This window comes from Python bivittatus, unplaced genomic scaffold (assembly GCF_059951505.1).
Source record: "Python bivittatus isolate LINGU-HERP-01145 unplaced genomic scaffold, Pbiv_v1 ctg000840_np1212, whole genome shotgun sequence".
NCBI classification, from domain to species: Eukaryota; Metazoa; Chordata; class Lepidosauria; order Squamata; family Pythonidae; genus Python; species Python bivittatus.
In genome coordinates this window covers 33,156,064-33,177,533 of record NW_028277113.1, presented here as the reverse complement: position 1 = coordinate 33,177,533, position 21,470 = coordinate 33,156,064, and the positions used below count along the sequence as shown (strand labels likewise).

Here is a 21,470-nt window from a genome sequence, read left to right as displayed (position 1 = left end):
ACTGGTTTGACCTCCTAGCAGTCCAGGGGACTCTCAAGAGTCTTCTCCAGCACCACAGTTCAAAGGCATCAGTTCTTCGGCGCTCGGCCTTTTTTATGGTCCAGCTCTCACAGCCATACATTACTACTGGAAAAACCATAGCTTTGACTATGCGGATCTTTGTCGGCAAGGTGACGTCTCTGCTTTTTAATATGCTATCTAGGCTTGCCATAGCTTTCCTCCCAAGGAGCAAGCGTCTTTTAATTTCATGGCTGCAGTCTCCGTCTGCGGTGATCTTGGAGCCCAAATAAATGAAGTCTGTTACTGCTTCCATTTCTACCCCTTCTATGTGCCAGGAATTGATGGGTCCAGATGCCATGATCTTAGTTTTTTTAATGTTGAGTTTCAAGCCAGCTTTTGCACTCTCCTCTTTCACCCTCATCAAGAGGCTCTTTAGTTCTTCTTCACTTTCTGCCATTAGGGTGGTATCATCCGCATATCTGAGGTTGTTGATGATTCTCCCTGCAATCTTAATTCCGGCTTGTGATTCTTCCAGCCTGGCATTTCTCATGATGTTTAACCTGCATATAGGTTAAATAAGCAGAGTGACAGTATACAGCCTTGTCGTACACCTTTCCCTATTTTGAACCAATCGGTTGTTCCATGACCGGTTCTGACTGTTGCTTCTTGGCCCGCATACAGATTTCTCAGGAGACAGGTAAGGTGGTCTGGTACTCCCATCTCTTTAAGAATTTGCCACAGTTTGTTGTGATCCACACAATCAAAGGCTTTTGCATAGTCAATGAAGCAGAAGTAGATATTTTTCTGGAACTCTCGTGCTTTCTCCATGATCCAGCGAATGTTGGCGATTTGATCTCTAGTTCCTCTGCCTCTTCGAAACCCAGCTTGTACATCCGGTAGTTCTCGGTTCATGTATTGCTGAAGCCTAGCTTGTAGGATTTTGAGCATAACCTTGCTCGCATGTGAAATGAGTGCAATTGTGCGATAGTTTGAGCATTCTTTGGCGTTGCCCTTCTTTGGAATTGGAACATAAACTGACCTTTTCCAATCCCGTGGCCACTGTTGCGTTTTCCAAACTTGCTGGCATATTGAGTGCAGCACTTTAACACCATCATCTTTTAGTATTTTAAATAACTCAGCTGGAATAGTTATTTAATATAGTTATTATATGGAATAGTGTCATCTCCACTAGCTTTGTTGTTAGCAATGCTTCCTAAGGCCCACTTGACTTCACTCTCTAGGATGTCTGGCTCAAGGTCAGTGATCACACCAGCGTGGACATCAGGGACATTAAGATCTTTCTTGTATAGTTCTTCTGTGTATTCTTGCCACCTCTTCTTAATCTCTTCTGCTTCTGTTAGGTCCCTGCCTTTTTTGTCCTTTATCATGCCCATCTTTGCACTAAACGTTCCTTTCATATCTCCAATTTTCTTGTAGAGATCTCTAGTCTTCCCCATTCTATTGTTTTCCTCAATTTCTTTGCATTGTTCATTTAAGAAGGCCTTCTTATCTCTCCTTGCTATTCTCTGGAAATCTGCATTCAGTTGCTTATATCTTTCCCTTTCACCCTTGCTTTTCACATTCCTTCTTTCCACAGCTATTTGTAAAGCCTCATCAGACAGACATTTTGCTTTCTTGCATTTCTTTTTCTTTGGGATGGTTTTAGTTGCTGCCTCCTGTACAATGTTACGGACCTCCGTCCATAGTTCTTCAGGCACTCTGTCTACCAAATCTAATCCTCTAAATCTATTCATCACCTTCACTGTGTACTCACAAGGAATATGATCTAAGTCATACATGAGTGGTCTAGTGGTTTTCCCTACATTCTTCAATTCAAGCCTAAATTTTGCAGTAAGAAGCTCATGATCTGAGCCACAGTCAGCTCCTGGTCTTGTTTTTGCTGTCTGTATAGAGCTTCTCCATCTTTGGCTGAAAAGTATATAATCAATCTGGTTTCGGTATTGACCATCTGGTGATGTCCACATGTATACACATGATACTTTACGTCAATTTCTTAGTGCTGCCTAGGTCCACATATCCCAGAGAGTCCAAATAATTAATCACACTTTACTTTAGCATGTTCTGTGATCTGGACTTAAGTATTATGAATAAGATCATTAATGGCCATCCCATCAAAAACATAATCATTACATATTGATGATAGGGCAATGCTTTTATTAGGACTAATCAAAACTTGTCAAAAATCAAGTCTCCCAATGGTGCATTCATCCCCACCGTAACTGAGTCCATCCACCTTGCTGCTGGGTGTCCTCTTCTTGTCTTTCCTTTGACCTTTAGAAGCATTAGAGCCTTCTCTAGAATGCTGGGTCTTCACATAATGTGTCCAAAGTAGGATAATTTGGGCCTGGTCATTTGTACCTTGAATGAAAACTCTGAGTTGATTTGTTCAATGATCCATTGGTTTGTTTTCTTGGCTGTCCACAACATTCTCAGGAGTCTTGTCCAATACCAAATTTCAAAAGTGTCAATACTCTTCCTATTCTTCTTTAAAGTCCAAATTTTGCTACCATAGAGTGTCACAGGGACTACTATGGCTTGCACAGTTCTGATCTTTGTAGGTATAGACATATCATGACATTTGAATATCTTTTCCAAGGCCTTCACGGCTGCTTTACCGAGTGCTACTCTGCAGTGTATTTCTTGACTGCTGGTTTCTTTACTGTTGATGGTTGATCCTAAAAGGCAGAAGTTATCTACCACTTTTATTTCTTCATTGTCAATTCTAAGGCTGGTTGTTCTACATGTTGTCATTAGTTTGGTCTTTTTTTATACTTAATTTTAGTCCCATTTTTTCATTGTGCTTTTTGACTTTTAGTACAAGGGCTTGCAGATCCTTTGCATCTTTGGCTATCAGGGTAGTGTCACCAGCACAGTGCAGGTTATTGATGTTTCTTCCTCCAGTTTTAAATCCACTCATCTTCTTTCAATCCAGCTTCCTTTAATATATATTCCACATATAGGTTGAATAAATATCTTCTTCTTGGCAATTTCTGCAGTTTGTTCTGACATCCAATTTGCTTTTTTCTTTTTTCATTTTTGGCAGTCTCTTTTCGCATTAATCCTTAACAGCTTCTTTAAGTTCATTCCATCTGATTCTCTATCAGTGAAGTTCAGAACTTCAAAGCAATTCCTGATGTTCTCCTTGAAAATGGTGGGTATATGTTCAGGATCATATCGTGGAAGCTGACTGGCTTTCTTCTTCTTTAGCTTAACTTGGAGCTCGCGCATGAGCAGTTCATGATTTGTTCCACAGCCAGCACCTGGCCATATCTCTGATGCTATAATTGAGCTCTTCCACCTCCTTTTATCAATAATATAGTCAGTTTGATTTCTATATACTCCATCTGGTGATGTCTCTGTATAGAGGCATTCTTTTGGTTGTTTGAAGGCAGTGTTAGCTATGAAGAAATCATTGGGGAGGCAGAAATTAATAAGTCATTCTCCTGCTTCACTTTGGTTTCCTAAATGAAATATAATCCACCTACATTTTCCTCTTTCATGTTTCCAACTTTGGCGTTCCAGTCTCCAATCACAAGGACCACATCTTGCTTCCATGTTCTGTCTATTTCAAATTGAACTTGATCATAAAAGTCATCAATCTCCTTTCTTCTGCATCAGTGGTTGGAGCATAAACTTGAATTATCATCGTATTAAAGATTAGACTCCATGGAGTCTAATCAATATTATTCAATCACTGATTGCATTGTAGCCAAGTACTGTTCTTGTTGTACCCTTCCTAACTATAAAAGCCACACCGGTTCTTCTTTGTTTTTCATGTCCTGTGTAATAAATGGTGTGATTTTCCGACTGAAAGGGTCCCATCCCAGTCCATCTCAACTCACTGATACCTAAGATGTCAATTTATAGCCATTTCATTTAATCTTTCACTACGCTGAGCTTTCCTGTGTTCATGCTTTTTACATTCCATGTTCCTACTGTAATTCTATCTTTGTAGCTTTGGATTTTCTTCTCCTGTATGGCAACATCAGCAACTAGACATCCCGAAGGCTTTAATCTAGCCATGTCATAAACACCATTAGTACTCTGAAAGATCCTCAGCTTTTTCTCAGGAGCATGCTAAGTGCCATCTGACCTGAGGGACCCATCATCCAGAACTATATTGTTCATCATTTTATATTTTATATCCATGTGGTTTTCCTGGTAAAAATACAGGACTGGTTTGGCATTGACTTCTCCTGGGCAGTATGAATTGATGCCTTTGCCATTGTCACTAAAGTGATCATGAGCCTCTGGCATCTTCCTATATCGCTGCTGCCCAATACAGATGCCTGCTTGCTTTTTGGGATGACCTTCACCCCTTGGGTGACCCTGCTGGGAATATACACTCTTGACATACACTCCCAATGTTCTTAACTCATCCCTTCTAGGAACAGCCCCTGCCATGGTGAGGCAGGACAGCAGAACTTGATGGGGGGATGATTATGTTTAGAGCCACTAAAAACTATTTCAATTATTTTACTTTAGGAACATGACAAGTAAACAAGTGCAGGCTGTGTTGATGAAACCCAGCTGGGCCAAAGTTGATGAGATTTAGATCCTTGGATAGATTTCCACCAAGTATGTTAACATTTTGTAAAACTTGATTTTTAAATTTTGCTTGCTCTGTTTTCTTGGTAAGAGTCTCCTGTTCATTTATTTCCCTTTTATGGCAAAACTAGCTAACAGAAAAGTGTGGATTTTTATTATTATATACTTACTCGGCACTTTTCCCCCACAACTGTCCTTTATTAGCTGAATGATTGATTCAGCTACTTATTAGGTCATGCAGGAAACTTGGCTTGTTAGCCTTACTATAAAGTTTAGTGTGATGTGGATATTAATACTTGTTAAACCATCTTAACTTAATAGGTGTAATCAGATGTGGCAATCTACTGGATGTCATATCTAAAATGTCTCCCAAGGGAATCCAGTAAAGAGAGGCATATGACTCGTAGAAGTTCCAGCAGTGCAATTTTAGCACTGCTGTCATTGGTGGGTAGTTAAGAAAATGTTTAGTCTAATCCTTCCATGCATAAATAGTTTTAAAGTATTAAATAAGCATCTATTCTACATACATTTACAGGTTTCTGCATATTTGTCTTCCAACTCACTGGGAATCCTTGGATTTGTAGTTCAGCAATACCTGGTTGGCCCCAAGTTTCCTACCTCTTCTAGACTAATATATTTTGGAGTAAGATATACAGACTTTGAGGTTGGTTTAGAACATATGTAGGTAAGAATACTTAGGACTCAGTTGTTAGTAAATTGCACAGGTTTTCTTTTTTTTTTTGCCTTCCTGGCTATAGGGCAGAAACTTAGAAATCTTTAATCTGCATCCAATGATATTTCAAAGGAGAGTCTGTGAAGGCTTTGATATACTTTACAGATTTTTTTCTCTGACTATTCTGTGTCAAGGCGCACATCTGGGGCTTGTTTTTAATTCCAGACACTCAACCTGGAATTTGTGTCAATAAAAACACATTTACAGAGTTCATTTTTCTCTGAGCAAGTGAACATACGGGATTTGAAGGCTTGCCTAGGCAGAACTAGGTTTTCAAAGCAGGGGAGAGTTTGAGTGAGTCTCTTTTAAGACTTTAGCCATAATGTTTCACTTTTCTAGTGCTGAGGCTATATATACTCAGTATCCAGACCTGTCCTCCAACATCATAATATTCTTTCTCTTTCTAGACCCATGTCTATAAATATCTCTAAAATTACTTAAAAACTTATAGACTATAACTAAATGAAATTGAATGTTGAATGTTGTTTTGTTTCTGGAAGAATGGGATTATGATTTATTTCTGGGCTTGTTCTGAGTTGAAAGTATTTCTATCATGTAAAGAAGCAGTAGGCCATTGCATCTAAATAGATTTTTTGAAAGTAGTGCCTGGGACTCAACTTATCAAATTAGGATGGTCCTGCAAATTGCAGCATCAAATCTGGCCCACTGCCACAAACAGCAGCTGACATAACTGAGGCAGGGTAATATGAGATTCTTCAGGTGCTGATCTTCCTAGGGTGTGACCATGTTAGCTTCTTGAAGTTCATTCGTTCTGGATCTGAATCATGTTGTTAGGGAAACAGAACCTAGAAATGGATCTCAGACATAGCAAATAAACGCACATCTGGATTTTCCAGGCCCAACAAGGTCCATTACACTCATGAGCATAATCCTCTTGCATTCCCCTTTCTTCTCATGCATATATAGATTAGACCTTCAGCTCTGGATTCATGCACTCTTCCTGATCAGTCTCGGTTAAACTGATTGCAGATATTCTAAGATGCAGAAACAATATGATATATGCAACATAGGACAAAGGCCACAAGAGACTCATCCACTTCCTTAATTTATTAGGTTTGTCTTCTGTTATTAGTATTCAATGGCTTTGAATCCTATGGCATATGAAGCATTCATCTCTGTTTGATGAATATTTCTGCCATGGAGAGCCCTCTAACTCTTAATAAAATAAGCTGATGCCCGGCTTTTATGTCACCTTCCTGCAGGTAAAGCAGCAGGATGCTGTCCACAACCATGTTTTGAGGTAGTGTGATTATTCTGAGCTCATAAACTAGTATCATTCTTGCTACAGTTTCATAAGGAATCAATAGATACTCATTTGCAAGAGATATCTAATCCATGCTGGGTTGTTGATAGCATAATTGAGCCTTCTTCTCTTTCTAATAAACCTAATTGTCAAGGGGAAAAAAATAAAAGGTGATAGAAAAAGAACCTCTTATGTTGAACACTGATATATCTTACTGCATAGTTGGTAGTCAACATAGCTTTAAATAACTTTTTATTCTTTGCCTGAATAACTGTCAGTGTTCCATTATCCTAGTCTGTGCATTGTGCTGTTCAGGTTTATTGCAGTTCCTAAATCTTTATTGTTACCTGCTGGGAAACATAGACACATTAAGCATCCTTGAGATATTTCATCCACTAATACTTGAAAAAAAAAATCTTTTAAGGAGTATTCTTGTATAGTAATCAAACTATACAAAAACAGTTTGCAGAAATCACTGAGATTGGGCCAGCATCATGGAAATACAGTAACTGACTCTAGGTGATTGAATAGTTAATAGTTCCATAGAAGTCAACAGTAGTTATACAACCTGCTGTTTGTCAGAGTATGTTGTGTTTTTCAAGAAGATTTCAGCTCAGTGATAAAGAACATAGCACGCATAAGGTGCCAGAATCACCTTTAATATATCCAGGTAGAGGGGGGGAAATTCCAGCCTGAAATTCTGGATTGTTTCCAGACAGTATAGGCTTGCTTGTGGCTTAGTTTATTGTTGGAATTCAGCCACTGTGGCTTGTAAAAAAAAGGTTTATGGCTTAGTGTGTTGTTTGAATCCAGTTGCTAGAAGAACTTGGGCCAATCATTTTCAAGCTATAGATTTTTGTGAGACAAAAAGAATGAACAGTAAGTGCTGCTCTGAGCACCTTGGAAGAAAAGTGGGATAAAAATTAAATATATGTGAAGATTATTATAATAATTCTGGGACAAAGTTTTCTACTGAAATAAATAGGAGCAATACAGCCACTATATTCTTGTGCAGGAAAAAATAGTAATTGATTTGCCCTTGAAATTTTGATTTTGGATGTAGTGTTTCAACCTCAGTTTGTTGCATATATAAATGTGGAATTTAGAGGAGGGGATGAATTTTTCACTGTCTTTGATTTATCAGAATTTACAACACTTACTTCATCACTGCTGTTGGTGTTTTCCCTCTGATTATGATTGAAGTATGGTATAACAGTTATATTTCAGCATTATCTGGGAAACGGAAGGAATATAATCCAGAGGGAAAATGTTCTGCTAGGAGACATGAATAGATAGATGGGAGTGAAACAAGAGAACGTAGAAAAAGTGATTTGGTCGTTTGAAGACCCAAGAATGAATGAGAAGGTAACTGGTAAATATTGGTTTAGAAGAAAGTTCTGTGGGTTTTTAAGCATTAGTCTTTTCATTCATGCACATAGCAAAAGAATGGGTCCAGTTGAGTGGAGTCCCCTTTTGGTTGTTAAATTATCACATTTGGATGCCATTTTACATTTTATATACTGGGTTGTTTTTTTTACACTGCATGGTTATTTTTCCTGTTTATTGTTTGTTTTTGTTGTAAGCCACCAGAGTCACATTGTTTGAGTTGGGTGATCCTAGAAATCCAATAAATCAATGAATAGGGTTGAATTATAGAACGTTTTGTGAGAATATAGAGTTAAAAGTTGGTTGCTGAGTATGATTAAGAATAGTATATTATGTAAGTAAAGCATGATTGAGAATAAATAGAATTCTTAACAAACAATTCAACCTTGAATGGGGAGTAAGGCAAGGATGTGTAATAAGTTCTGAGTTGTTTTATATATATATACAAGGAACGCTTATGAAGATGGTATAAACATATTGATTTGGAATGCAAAAGTATGTGTATTTTGCATATAGATTATGCTGTGTTGTTGATTGGGGACCCAACTGATTTTCAGCAAATCTTACTGTATAATGCAATGAAGCATGGGGCTAAAAAGTAATGCATCAAAGACCAAGGTAGTTGTGTCTGATAGGGAAAATGAAATGAACAAGTTATATAGTTGCACATTTTATATAAATATAGAAAAACAAGAGCAAGTAGATGAATTTGTGTACTTCATAATTTTTTTAAAATTAAAGATGGGAAAATTGAGAAATTTTAAGATATGAAAATGATGGAAGAAAAGTAGTACATATTATAGAGTCTGTTGCAAGAAATGAATGTTACTTCAGTGAAATGAAAATGACTGTATATAAGAGCATGTTTCTGCCCTCTTTGTTAGAAGGAAGTGAGTTGGTATGAAACATAAAAGTCGGTTGAATGCAGTGGGAATGGAGTATTTCTGCAGTGATGTGGTAAAACAAAAAGAATTAGGATTAAAAATGAATGGGTGCTAAATGGATGTGGCTTGAATACAAAAGTGAATGATCAATGTGAAAAATATGTTGAAGTAGGTTGATCAAATAAAAAGAATGAAGATCAAATTGCAAAAGAAATAGATAAATAAAAAATGAACAGGTGAAGAAGACCACCACGAAAGTTGTGGCTGGAGCTGTGAGATCTTGAAAGAGGTGAGAAGTTTAAAGAATAAAAGACAACCTTTGAAGAGATTGGTAGAGGCAAGGATGGTCTGTAGGACAGAAAGATATGGAAGGTATAGTGAATGATATTGGTATTATAATTAGCTAGCTTTTCTTTGTCTTCTTTCATGCATCTAATTCCTTTGGTTTCTTACTCCTTTTATGTGCTCTGAGTAAGGATGCTTACCTCAAAGGATATGGGCATGTATCTACATATGGACTTGGAAAATTGAACTACTTCTTTATTAAAATGACCAAAGGCAGCTACAAAGCTCAGTTTTTATTAAAGTTTGTAAATTTATTTGTAGAGCTGAAATAAATATTTTTAATTATAATTTTGGTTCTGTATGGATAGGGAAAGAAGGGAGAAAAGTATGCAAAATGGCTGGCTCCAAAATGTTCCTCTGGTGACACATGAGGCTGGCAGGGTTGATGCCCTCACACAAGGTTGTTGGGAGCTGTGGCTTCCTGAATGGGGTAGGGGAATCCTGTTGAAAGGAGGAGGCAGCCTGACCCCCCCTCAAAAAAAAATCTAAAAAATGTTATGCGGGAAGGAGAAGCAGAAAAGGATAATGATAATAGTAATGGTAATAATATGTCAGGTGTATGAGGTAGACCAGATTAAGAAACAGACATTGTGCAGATCTAAAGCTACTTGTACTAGAACAGCTATAGTAACAGAATCCTGCAAGTCTGAATGTGCTTCCCTTCCTCCCTCTTTTATCTTCACATGAATTGCGGGAGGAGGGGTTGTCTGAGATGTTTTCATAAACCACTTTCTTGGTCTGGGCTCAAGTCCCATTTATCTGATTGTTTTCTTGGTAACAGATATTCCCTCTGACCATCCTCTATACATAATAGTAACAGTCATAATCCTAATAATATTTTAAACATACTTTCAGAAGAATATGAGCAGTCCTAGCTAATCTTAGACCATTCAGAGGGCACTCTGATAAGCTGGATATGTGGAAATGTGTTCCTTTCCAAGACTTCTGAGAGCCAGAAGAGAAGCCCCAATCCTGGCCAGTTTTGTATAAAGGACCGTACCCCCAAATCAACTGAGCTGGGAATATCATGACCTTCAGCACCTCAGCCACCCTCTCCCTAAGAACCGGGTGATGCCAAATGTAGTCTAGAACAAGTTTCAAACAGGTTTAACAGGAGCTCAGGAGGCAAGAACTGTGGGAGGTTGCTACCAGCACAAGTGCCATTACAGGAGCGACTGGCAGGTGGCTGCAATGGCAGCTGGTCCCTGAAATAGTTTTGGATTACTAGTGGGAATGTTGACCTCATGGAAAATCTTCGACAAGGTCATAATTCCCCCTACTGGAAAAAAGAAAAGGTGGCTGTCATCTAAGGCTCTGTTCTCTGTTCTCTCTTGCAGGCAAATGGCAAATGGCCACAGAGTCTTGACTGATTTATTTATTTAAATATAAATAAATAAAATGTTGAATGCTATTTTGTTTCCTCCTCTTTTTTTGCTTCACAGTCCCGCAATGTTTTGAAGGGAGATGTATAATTTTGTCTTATCTGCATAGAGTAGTACTGTCTGTAGAATCAGTCACGGCACCAGGTTTTGGGGGCCTCTTTGCTTTGGATTCTACAGTAGTGACTTTTGCTGATGGATCCAATCTGTATAACCACCAAGAAGACGTGTGCAAGGGAGGTGGAAGAAACCGCACTGTTTTCTTACTCCTGTCCCTGACCTTTCCCTCATATCAGTTTGACGCGGCCTGTGTAGGGCTTTCTTTTCCTACCTTGCAGAATTGTGCTAGGACAGCTTGGATTCCACAGTTCACGTGTTAGCAGAGCTGTAGAAAGCCATTGCTCTGGCTGTCAAGAAGCAGCGTGAAGGTGTGGCAGGGAACCACCTGCTGGTGTGGGAACAAATTACCACTCAGTGTCTGGAAGTGGCTTGCCTCTCTGGCCAAGGGTTTTGCTTTCTTAAAAAAGAACTTCAAAGACAGGAGGCGGGTGGGAAAATGTGAACAATGCTTAGCTTCTCTTTATTGCAGATCTCACTTTTGCTTTAGTAGGTTTCCCTTAGTTACCAGAACAGTCCAAAATATGGAATGGTATTAGAATTATTCCAGAATTATGGAATTAGAATTATTCCAGAAATGCATCCCATATACCCTAAGGTTTCCCTTAGTTATCAGTTTGTCTTCATTAGCTGTTCTGTGCTCCATTTACCTTCCCACTTGCCTACTGTCATGCTGGTATAGTGACAGATCTTAATTATCTTGTACAAAGAAACCAAGGGAATAACTTATTACATACGTTAGGATAGTCTAGCATGAGGAAATGACCAGTCAGCATTTTAAAATACCACATAGGGAACAAAGTACCTTTCTTTGTTATATGGTAAGCAAATACAACAACAACAACAAAAGTAAAATGTAACCATACAGTATAAGGCAAAAGTATCCATTAAACCAATGAAAAATGAGCACACTGTGCTATGGATGTTGACAAGTATTGTAACCACGCCGGCGTCTACTCCTGCAGGATAGATCTAACCATTGCTGCTGAATGAATGTTTCTCTTTACTGATTGGCCTTGCCTGTTCATGTGGTGTAGAATCATTATTCCACAACACTGGTAAGGTGGTGGTTTTCGTTTTGGGTTTTTAAAGAATAGAGTTGTCTTCCAATTTGACGTTAATCTACTGTGTGGTTGGGTCAAACCAGCCCAAATAAAAGTGCTGCACCACTAAAATCTGTCATCAGATTTAGGCTTAATTGGAAAGAATATGGAATATGTTTTGTGACCCACTGCCCTGATTTACATGAGACTATTCCACTCAGTTCATTAAAATACCATTAACAGTCAGATCTCCCTGGCTTTCCTGGCCAAGGAAAAAGCACCTCTAAAATGATGGTATTCTGACAAGGTTATTATGCATTTTGTGTGCCAAACAGACTTCCATTAAGCTCAAAACCATGTAAGTGTTCCCCCTGGACTGGAGGGAGGAGAGCAAAACCTTCATCTAAACAATTCTGTTTTATTGGTGAGAAGGGGTTATTTTGCTTTTGTCATATAGTTATCCTTATCTGAGGTGCTATAATTTAGAGTGTAATTTAGGCATGTTGGAAGTTCCCAGAAGCCTGTGTTGCAATTAATATATCTGCCTCGTTTTAGATTATGCCTTTATAAAATGTTTGATGTGCTGCACCGATTTGTCCTAAGCTTAATAAGCTATTGAAGTTCTCATCTGTTGACATCTTCACAATCTGACTGCTACTAAAGAGGTGGTAAGAGACATGGAAGCATTTTTGGCATCAAAAGCAGGATAGATCATATGTATCTCTTTTTCCGGTAATAACAGTTTCCTTTTTAAAATCAAAATTTCTTCTACCTCATTATCTCATGAGATTTGTTGAATTAGCTTTTATTTGATCATAACCTACTTCAATGCTATTTAATTGTCTGTAAGATTCCTGTAGTCGGTATTTCAACTACCATTATTTATTTTATTATGAAATTGGATTGTGGACAGGAAAGGACAAGAAGGGAGAAAGTACAGAGAACATCTGTTATTATTACACTAGTCAGTTCTCTTGTGCTGTAAGTAACAAGCAAAGTTGCAAATGACTTTCTAAACCAGTGTTTCTCAACCTTGGCAACGTGAAGAAGTGTGGACTTCAACTCCCAGAATTCCCCAGCCAGCTTGCCAGTTGAAGTCCACACATCTTCAAGCTGCCAAGGTTGAGAAACACTGTTCTAAACTATCAAGGGGGATTACCTTCCTCCTGAATGCTCATTCTGCTATGTCCCACCTTTGGGCATGGCATAGCTGGTATGAATGGGGTTATCTGCTGCCACTTGAGAAATATAAATCCTTCAGAGGTGACATCATAGGACAAAAATTGTGTAACTAAAAATGGTCTTTTCCTGTTTTTTCCACTTAGTTCTCAACACCAAAAATTCTTGTGAAATGTAGACAACGATGATGGACAAAGCACAGTCCTGCTGCCCTAGCCTGTTTTCATTATGTGCTAGAATTATCTAATCAAATGGAACTTTTCATTGTTGGCATTTAGTATTAGCAACTATCCTCCCTTTAATCTCTTGTAGTTCTTTAGACAATTGATCTCAAGCCTGTAAAAAAGATATTTTAAGGACAAACAAATTTTGGAAAACACTGGCTTTAATCCAAAGTGATGAATCAGCAATTGCTGTTATTGAGTGAGGAAAATGAGGAGGCAAAGAAGCTGCCAAGCCATCTAAATGGAGGTCAACAAATGATGAAAGGAAATATACCACAGGCCAAAGTAAAAACTTTGTCCCAAATGGCAGTACAGGCCCATATAGAGGACATCAGAGAAAGGGAGGAACCACGTGGGATGGTTCATATAGAACAGAGGAAAGGGAATAAGTCTCAGTATGAGATAGGGAGCATTCAGCCGCAGCGGGATGAAAGAGAGGTTCAAAAGATGCCTATAGAGGCACAAAAGATAGAACAAAATATGCCATCTATAACTGTTGATGTACAACAGCAGTGGAATCACAATGGAACGATATCATCTGTGTCTGTAAAGATGGTGCAGCAGAATGTAAAAAAGGAGATTCTGGCTCCATGTGTCACTATGCAGCTAGAAGAGAAGAGTCTAGGAAGAGAAATGTCACCTGAGAATATCCATTGGCAGTTTTCCAATGGACCTAAGAAGATATCTCCTGTGAAGCAGCAGGCACAACATGGGGAAGAGGTAATAGCTGCTGAAATAAAACAGCAGCAAGCTCAGGAAGGGAGATGTGTGATGGATTCCAAGCGTGTCCAACAAGAGGCGAAGGATTCCATTCTAAAAGAAACTTTACCGCAGCAGCTTAGGTGGAACCAGAGCTCAAAGCAGCTAATGCTGGAAAACCTTTTACAGACAAAGCAAAAAGAAAATAAATTAAAGAAAATCGTCACTGAGAAGAAACTGCATAATGAGACCCAAAATGCAGAATCAACAAGAACATTAAGTGCTCATCTATGGAATAAAAATGAGGAAGATTCAAAAAAACCCAGTTTAGAGTTGTTACAGAAGAATGTTTCTGATCAACAACTATTTAGTTTAGATAAAGGAGCACAAAATATATTTGTAGAAGAGAAGGAATATGGCCACAAAGAACAAATAATCTATAAGAAACAGAAAAGGGATGTGCCTAACTACTTTGTTGCAATACCAATAACAAATGACCAGGTAAGTGATTCAATATGATTTAATTATAGAAAGCTTTGTTACAAGCAGAGCCTTCCTTTCTGATAAATGCCCCATCTGAAACCAAAAAAAAAGTGAATTCTATTCATAATCAATTGTTCATATAGTCCCAGCCCTCCTAGAAGAAGAGACATTATTGTGGTTGGTCACACAGTCAGCCAGATGTTTAGACTGGATCTGGCATTTTTATCCACCTATCAAGTCTTTCCCAAGGACTTGGGATAGGCAGATGTTGTTGTTTGATGCTGTTAAAGGTATTGTCACAGGATATAAGCTGTTCCAAGTAAAGCTGTCTTTTGCAATTGACTGATGGTGATTTTGTCAATGACGATGGTATTCAAGTGGTGCTCCAGACGTTTTGGGATTGCACCTAAGGCACCTATAACTACTGGTACTACCTTTGCCTTCTTTTGCCATAGTCGTTCTACTTCTATCTGCAGGTCTTTATATTTTGTGATTTTCTCCAGTTCTTTCTCTTCTCTTCTGCTGTCTCCAGGTATTGCAATGTCCATTATCCAGACTTTTTTGACTTTCTTATCAACAATTGTTAAGTCTGGGGTGTTGTGTGGCAGGTGCTTGTTTGAATTCCAAAGTCCCAGAACACTTTAGCTTCTTCATTTTCTATTACTTTATCTGTTTTGTGATTCCACCAGTTCTTGCTTGCAGGCAAATGGCATTTCTTGCAGATATTCCAATGTACCATTGTTGCTACTTTGTCATGCTGTTGTTTGTAGTCAGTCTGTGCGATCTTCTTGCAGCAGCTGACTAGGAGGTCCACTGTTTCTTCAGCTTCCTTGCAGAGGCAGCATTTGCTGTCTCTTGCTGTCTTCTCAATTTTGGCTTTGTATGCATTTGTTCTTAAGGCTTGTCTTGTGCAGCCAGAATTAGCCCCTCTGTCTATTTATTCAACTTTCCTGCTCTTAACCATTGCCAGGTTTTGTTGTTATCTGCTTTGCCTGCTAGTTTCTTTTGTGTACTGGCCATGTAGTACTTTGGCTTGCCATGTCTCTTTTCTATTCTTCATTTGGTCTTTCTTGTAGGCCAGTATTCAGTATTCAGTAAGCCTTCATAGTGTACTAGCTTCAGTGCATCTTCTTCACTGTCCTTCAGATATTCTTCCAATGCCCTTTTTTCTTCTTCAATTGTCTGGTGTACTTGCAACATTCCACGCCCACCTATCTCCTTGGTAAGTAGAGTTTATCCACATCGCTGCATGGATGAAGGGCATGATTCATTGTCATTATTTTTCTGGTCTTCCTATCTAGGGCTTTTATTTCTGCTTCAGTCCAGTCCACTATTCCAGCTGTATATCTAATGACTGGAATAGCCCAGGTGTTAATCGCCTTGATGATATTTCCACCACTGAGTTTGGACTTTAAAATCTTCTTCACTCTTTTGATATATTCACTACTTATCTTCTTCTTGACTTCAGTGTGCTTGATGTTGTCAGCTTGAAGGATGCCCAGGTATTTGTAGTGATCTTTTTCATCCAGACTTTTGATCTTATTTCCATTGGGTATCTTGATTCCTTCAGTTTTCACTATTTTTCCCCTGTTGATGGTAAGGGTGGCACATTTGTCCAGTCCAAACTCCATTGCAATATCTTGGCTATATATTTGGACAGTGTTGAGCAGCAATTCCATTTCAGATGGTGTTTTTCCATACAGCTTCAGATCATCCATGTAAAGGAGGTGGGATAATCTGGCAGATGTTTTTGATGTTTGATAGCCATGGCCTGATTTGTTCAGTATTGTTAACAAAGGAATCAGTGCAATGACAAACAGTAGTGGTGATAGTGAGTCTCTTTGAAAGATTCCTCTCTTGATGTTAACCTCTCCCAGTCTATTGCCATTGACCAGCAACTGTGTCTTCCATTGTGCCATTGATCTGTGCACAAAGCTTCTGATGTTTCTACTGACTCCTGTTATTTCTAGGCATTTGATTATCCAGTCAGGTGGCAGGGAGTCAAATACCTTCTTGTAATCAATCCAAACTACATTCAAATTGGTCTTCCTTTTCTTGTAGTTTTCCAAAATTATCTTGTCAATTAGGAGCTGATCTTTTGTCCCTCTGCTGTTTGGGTGGTTTCCTTTCTGCTCAGATGGAAAGAGCTTGTTTTCAACTAGATGCTGTTGGACTGCATCAGCTACCACACCAGTTAGCAATTTGAAAGTTGTTGGCAAGCAGGTAATTGGCCTGTAGTTGCCTGGTGCTGCTCCTTTTGCCAGATCTTTCATTATCAGGTAGATTTTGCCAGATGTTAACCAATCTTCAATTTCACCTCCTTGCAGTATGTTGTGAAACTGGTTGGCAATGAGTGGGTGCAGAGCAGTCAGATGTTTCAATCAAAAACCATGCAGTTCATTGTCACCTGGTGCTGACCAATTCTTGATCTTTCTTGCCCCTTTCTCCACCATTTCTGCTGTTATTACAAGTTCTTTCATTTCAGCTTCTTTTTTATTTTTATCCATCTCCTTTATCCAAGCTGCATTCTTGTTGTATTTCTTTGGGTTGTCCCATAGCTGAACTGAGAACTGCACCATTTCTTGTTTGTCAGGTGTTCATTGCAATCTCTCCATTGATGAATTGGTAGGAACATTTCTGATTCAACTGAAATTGGAGATTCTGCTTATATTGTGCAAATTGGGCTTCATATCTGATGATCTTCTTGGCTATGGCTCTATTTCCTGCATTATTTTTTCCAGTGCTTCCTTGATTTCCCTTGTTTGTAGGTGATAGTTCTTGATCAGGTAGTCTTTGGTCTTTTTGTTCTTCAGCTTCTTTTCTTTCATCTGTTCTAGCTTGTTTGCATCTGATCTTAGCATGCTGATCTTATTTTCCAACCTGATCTTCCATTTTGGTGGTGCGCTGTTTGGCTTTTTTTTCTTGTTTGTTGATTTTGCATCCAAGATATTCACTTATAACTGCAGCCGTGCTGTGCATCAGTTGATTTGTTTCTTGCAGTGAGCTGGTGCTTATATTGGAGATTACAGTGTTGGCAACATTTAATACTTGTGCTAGCTTTTTCTTTGTAACAAGCTTCAATGCGGGCAACCTTATTCTGTTCCTTTTGCACTGTTCTAGATGCTCAGTTATTCTTTATTTCAATTCCTCTTGTTTTTTAGTTAGAGGGCTTTGTTTTTTCTGAGGAGAAGTCTCTTCTGTCTGAGCTACTTCTGGCAAGGCTTTGATTTCTTTGCCCTTCTCAGCTCTTCCAATTCTACTTCTATGAATATTTTATTTTGTTTTATAAATCAAAGTTGATCTGCTAGCCTCTGTTCTGTTATTTCTGATTATGGATGTTGTTCTTTCCAGAACTGCATTCTTTTCAGATATCCTCTTTTTGTTGGACTTAATTTGTAATAGCAGAACATTATTCCTTTGTTTTCAGTCTTTGTATATTTGCGACGGGTAAACAACTTTTCTTCAGTAGTTTTGCAGTGCTGGTCCTGGTTGCTCAGCCAACAGTTCTGAGTCCTGTAGCCCACTTGTCACCAGATGTCCAGGAACTAGAACACCTAGCACGTTCCTTGTTGACCCGGGTGACGACTGACCTGGTATGGGTTTCTGTAAATTACATCTCACCATATCGTTTATGGGAGAGACATTCTTTGTCTGGCTCCTCTGATGAGACCAGTATGGTTGAATCTGTGGCATAGCTCTCATCCTCCTTGGTGCACACAAGCCTCACAACCACGTCAAGGTACTGCCTCACAGGGGGTTGTTGTTGTTATTATTTTTATTCCACTATATACAGTATATCAAGGCAGCAAACAAACCTAATGCTCCCACCTCTATTTTTCCCAGATCGACAACCCTGTGAGGTGGGTTGGGCTGAGAGAGAATGACTGGCCCATAGTCACCCAGCGGGCTTTCATGCCTAAGGGAGACATAGACATAGCTGGATCTGACTGACTACCACCCAGAAACAGATGTTATAGCCTGTGCATTAAAGAAAAAAAACCTAACTTACCCAGTGTCCATGGTAATGTGCACAATTAAAGTATGTTATCTATAATGCTGGGATATTGGCTTTCCTACAAGGAAGTTGTATAAGTGACTGACTAATCTTGCTTTATATTGTGAGATAAGAAAGAGGTTAACAAAATAAGCAGCCCAGAGTATTGCAGAATTCAGAAATACTTATATCTCTGTATATTGTGTAGTTTGCTCTGTAGTTGAATTGGCATCCCTCTGCTAACACCTTTGATAAAGTATCCACTTGGTTTCAGAAAAAATAACAAAGAATTGACAGTTGCCAGGAGAGGAGAACTGAGAATTATGGAAGAGGGATCGGAATCTGTGGACTTTCTCAGTTAATTAAATTAGAATTGTTCCTATGAAAAGTGCTGATATACACCTATCTGTTTGCCAAGTTACTAATTTCTGAAGCATTCCCACCTATAAGGGTACCGCATGGCTTTTACACAGGGAAATATCCAGGAATCTTCCTATGGTGGGTTTTTTGTTCCCATTGTCCCAAATCAACTGATTGATCCATTTATTGTGCCCCCTTCTGAATCCAGTCTCTAAGTCTCTGAAGTCCTTTGTCCTCTTTGTTTTGAAGTCTGTGGGCTGACCCATACTTCCTGCTTGCCACAGTGTGAGGACAGGTCACCTATTATTTCGGTAGGAACAGATGATGTCATCCTCAGCCCACCCATAGGCTGTTGGGAAGGTGGCTCATCTCCTGGAACTCTGGGTGCTCCATCACTGGAAGTTTTTAAGCAAAGATTGGACACCATTTGTCTCAAATGGTATGGGGATTCCTGCCCTAGGCAGGAGATTGGATTAGAAGGTCTTTAAGGTCCCTTCCACTCTTATGATTCTGTGATTCTGTTCTATGACTTTTATTGCTCTGGGTCAAAAATAGTACTCTTCCTTCTCTGCTGGCGCAAGCAGGGCAAACTGATCCACCTGTTATGTTTCATTTCAATTTACTGCTTCCATTCCAATTGGCAGATCTCCATTCTCTGTTTCCAATGGCCATTTCATATTGAGCTGTTGGGCTATCAGCCATGAAAGGCTGGATCGTTAGGGATTAATTTGGGCAGGGGTGGAACAAAACCTGCCTCCTGAGGTCCGGTGTGCCCCCTCCTTCATGGCCTTCAGGAAAGGTATTAAATCCTGGCTTTGCCAGAAGGCCTGGGGGCCAGAGGGGGGCCCGTACCTGTGGAGATGGCTGGTGGGATGATGGGTTGCCCCCCCCCAGCATCTTACAGGTTTTTATAGGGCCAAAATTAGAGGAGGTTTTTTAGGGCATTTTAATATGTTTTTTTAATTATTTATAGTTTTTAGCCATCTTGGAGAGAATTGTGTTTTTTCTTTTTATTGTGAGCCGCCCAGAGTCACCCGTGGGGGAGATGGGCGGCATACAAGCCGAATAAATAAATAAATAAATAAATCAAACAAACAAACAAACAAAAGCAGGTCAGCTTAAGTGTTGCCCATTTCTTCCTTTCTTTGCTCCTTTTAACAGTTCAGCAGAAAAAGGGTGAAATGCTCGTTTCCTTTCTTTTGGATTTTTTTACTGTATGAAATTGACAAGAGTTCTATCACGTTTCCTTTCTAGGCCAAATGCGGGGAAGAACCAGGAAACAGTTTTCTTTTGAGGACTGATGAAAAACACACCCATAAAATGGAAAGGAAGTAGTGCTTGCTTTCTTGGCATGTTGAGAGAGAAAAATAACTTTTCTGGAAATTCCCATTTTCAATACAACTTCTAATTATAAAAATTCTGGCAGGTTTTGTTGTCCTAAGAATGGCTAAGTCTTCATTCAATCTTCCAGACTCTGGGTATACCATAAGTGTGGGTCCAGCAGGCAGGGGAAGGGGCTGCTTTAGGCCTGGGTCTAGATTGTTTATTGGGAGATTGGAAGGCAGCAGAGGGTCCATGTCTATGTGTACTTGGAGGGTGCAGGAAGGGGGAGGCCTCTACCAGATTTGTTGGCCTCTGCTTGACCTGTTGCTTAGTATGTGAAGGGATGACTGAGAGTTTTATTACTGATTATTATGTATTTTGATGTATTTTGTTGTTTTGGATTTGCTGTTATTATTGGATGATTGGCTATTTTGTTGAGTGTGTTGCTGTATCTAGTATTTCAGAAGCTACTTAAGTGAAGACAGTATTTTTCCAAAGGTTGGATAGTTACCTTTACTTAGAATTGCTTATATTGCTTTCATTGCAGATATGATTTTATTTGGTTTTGTCATGATTTAGTTCGCATGATCACTATAAATTTAATTTATTGTTGTATTGTTGTAATTTATATGTGCTATTGTTTGTTTCAGTTTATTTATATTTACCACAGACATTTTAATTATTGTGGAACTTTTTGCTGATTGCCCTGTAAACAGTACTGAGTTTGTATTGATTTGATGGTATATAAGTAGAACAAAGAAATGAATAAATCATACATTTCACTGTTTCAAGATGAGTTGGTACTATAGATGCACAAGCGTCTGGAGGAATTTGATCTGTAATGAATTTGTAACCAGAATTTGAGGGATAATAGGGTAACCTATGCCAATTGGCTTCCCAACAATTGATGACCATTCCAGGAACTCTCTTCTTTTTTATTTGGGTTAAAAGATCATTAGGTTTACATCTTATTTTATGTGGAATGTAGGAGAGCTACTTTGAATTGTGGTTTTGGAACACAAATGGACATTACTGACATCCTAAATTCTAGAGTGTTGCAGAGAGCTTGAATCATAAGACAAAATGTGCTTTTTTGTAGCATGTGTGAGTATACACATTACACCTGCCTGGAATACCTTAAAGCAGTTACATCTTTTCTTTGGTTCTAGTGGCTGCCCTCTGCAGCTACTGTGACTGTGTGGTCTTAGGAAAAGATGCATTTGGTTTATATACAATACATGCCTATATGAGTCCCAAATCCCATTTTGTTCTTTAAATCCTCATCTCTGCACATATTTTCTTAAAATGAAGATTTGTTATTATTGATCAATATTTTGATTACTTAAAATCCTATGGTGAGATGTCTTTGCATACCATAACTGACTGAAATAACACTTAAAAAAAAAGAATAGAGATGGAAAGAAACTTGCTCTTCATCTAGTCCAATGTGATTTCCAGTCAATATCTCTCATGGTACCTATCAAGTTA

The 21,470-nt window shown here is 38.8% G+C and overlaps 1 protein-coding gene across 1 annotated transcript in view; it reads left to right on the top strand.

Annotated features, from left to right (window-relative positions):
* LOC112542829 (uncharacterized) overlaps positions 1 to 21,470 on the top strand; it is a 97,555-nt gene that overhangs the window by 41,908 nt on the left and 34,177 nt on the right. The window contains exon 2 of the mRNA XM_088130821.1: positions 13,046 to 14,323. Within this exon, the coding sequence (XP_087986947.1) occupies positions 13,298 to 14,323 (1,026 nt within the window). The 5' untranslated portion in view covers positions 13,046 to 13,297. The remainder of the gene's footprint in view (positions 1 to 13,045; positions 14,324 to 21,470) is intronic.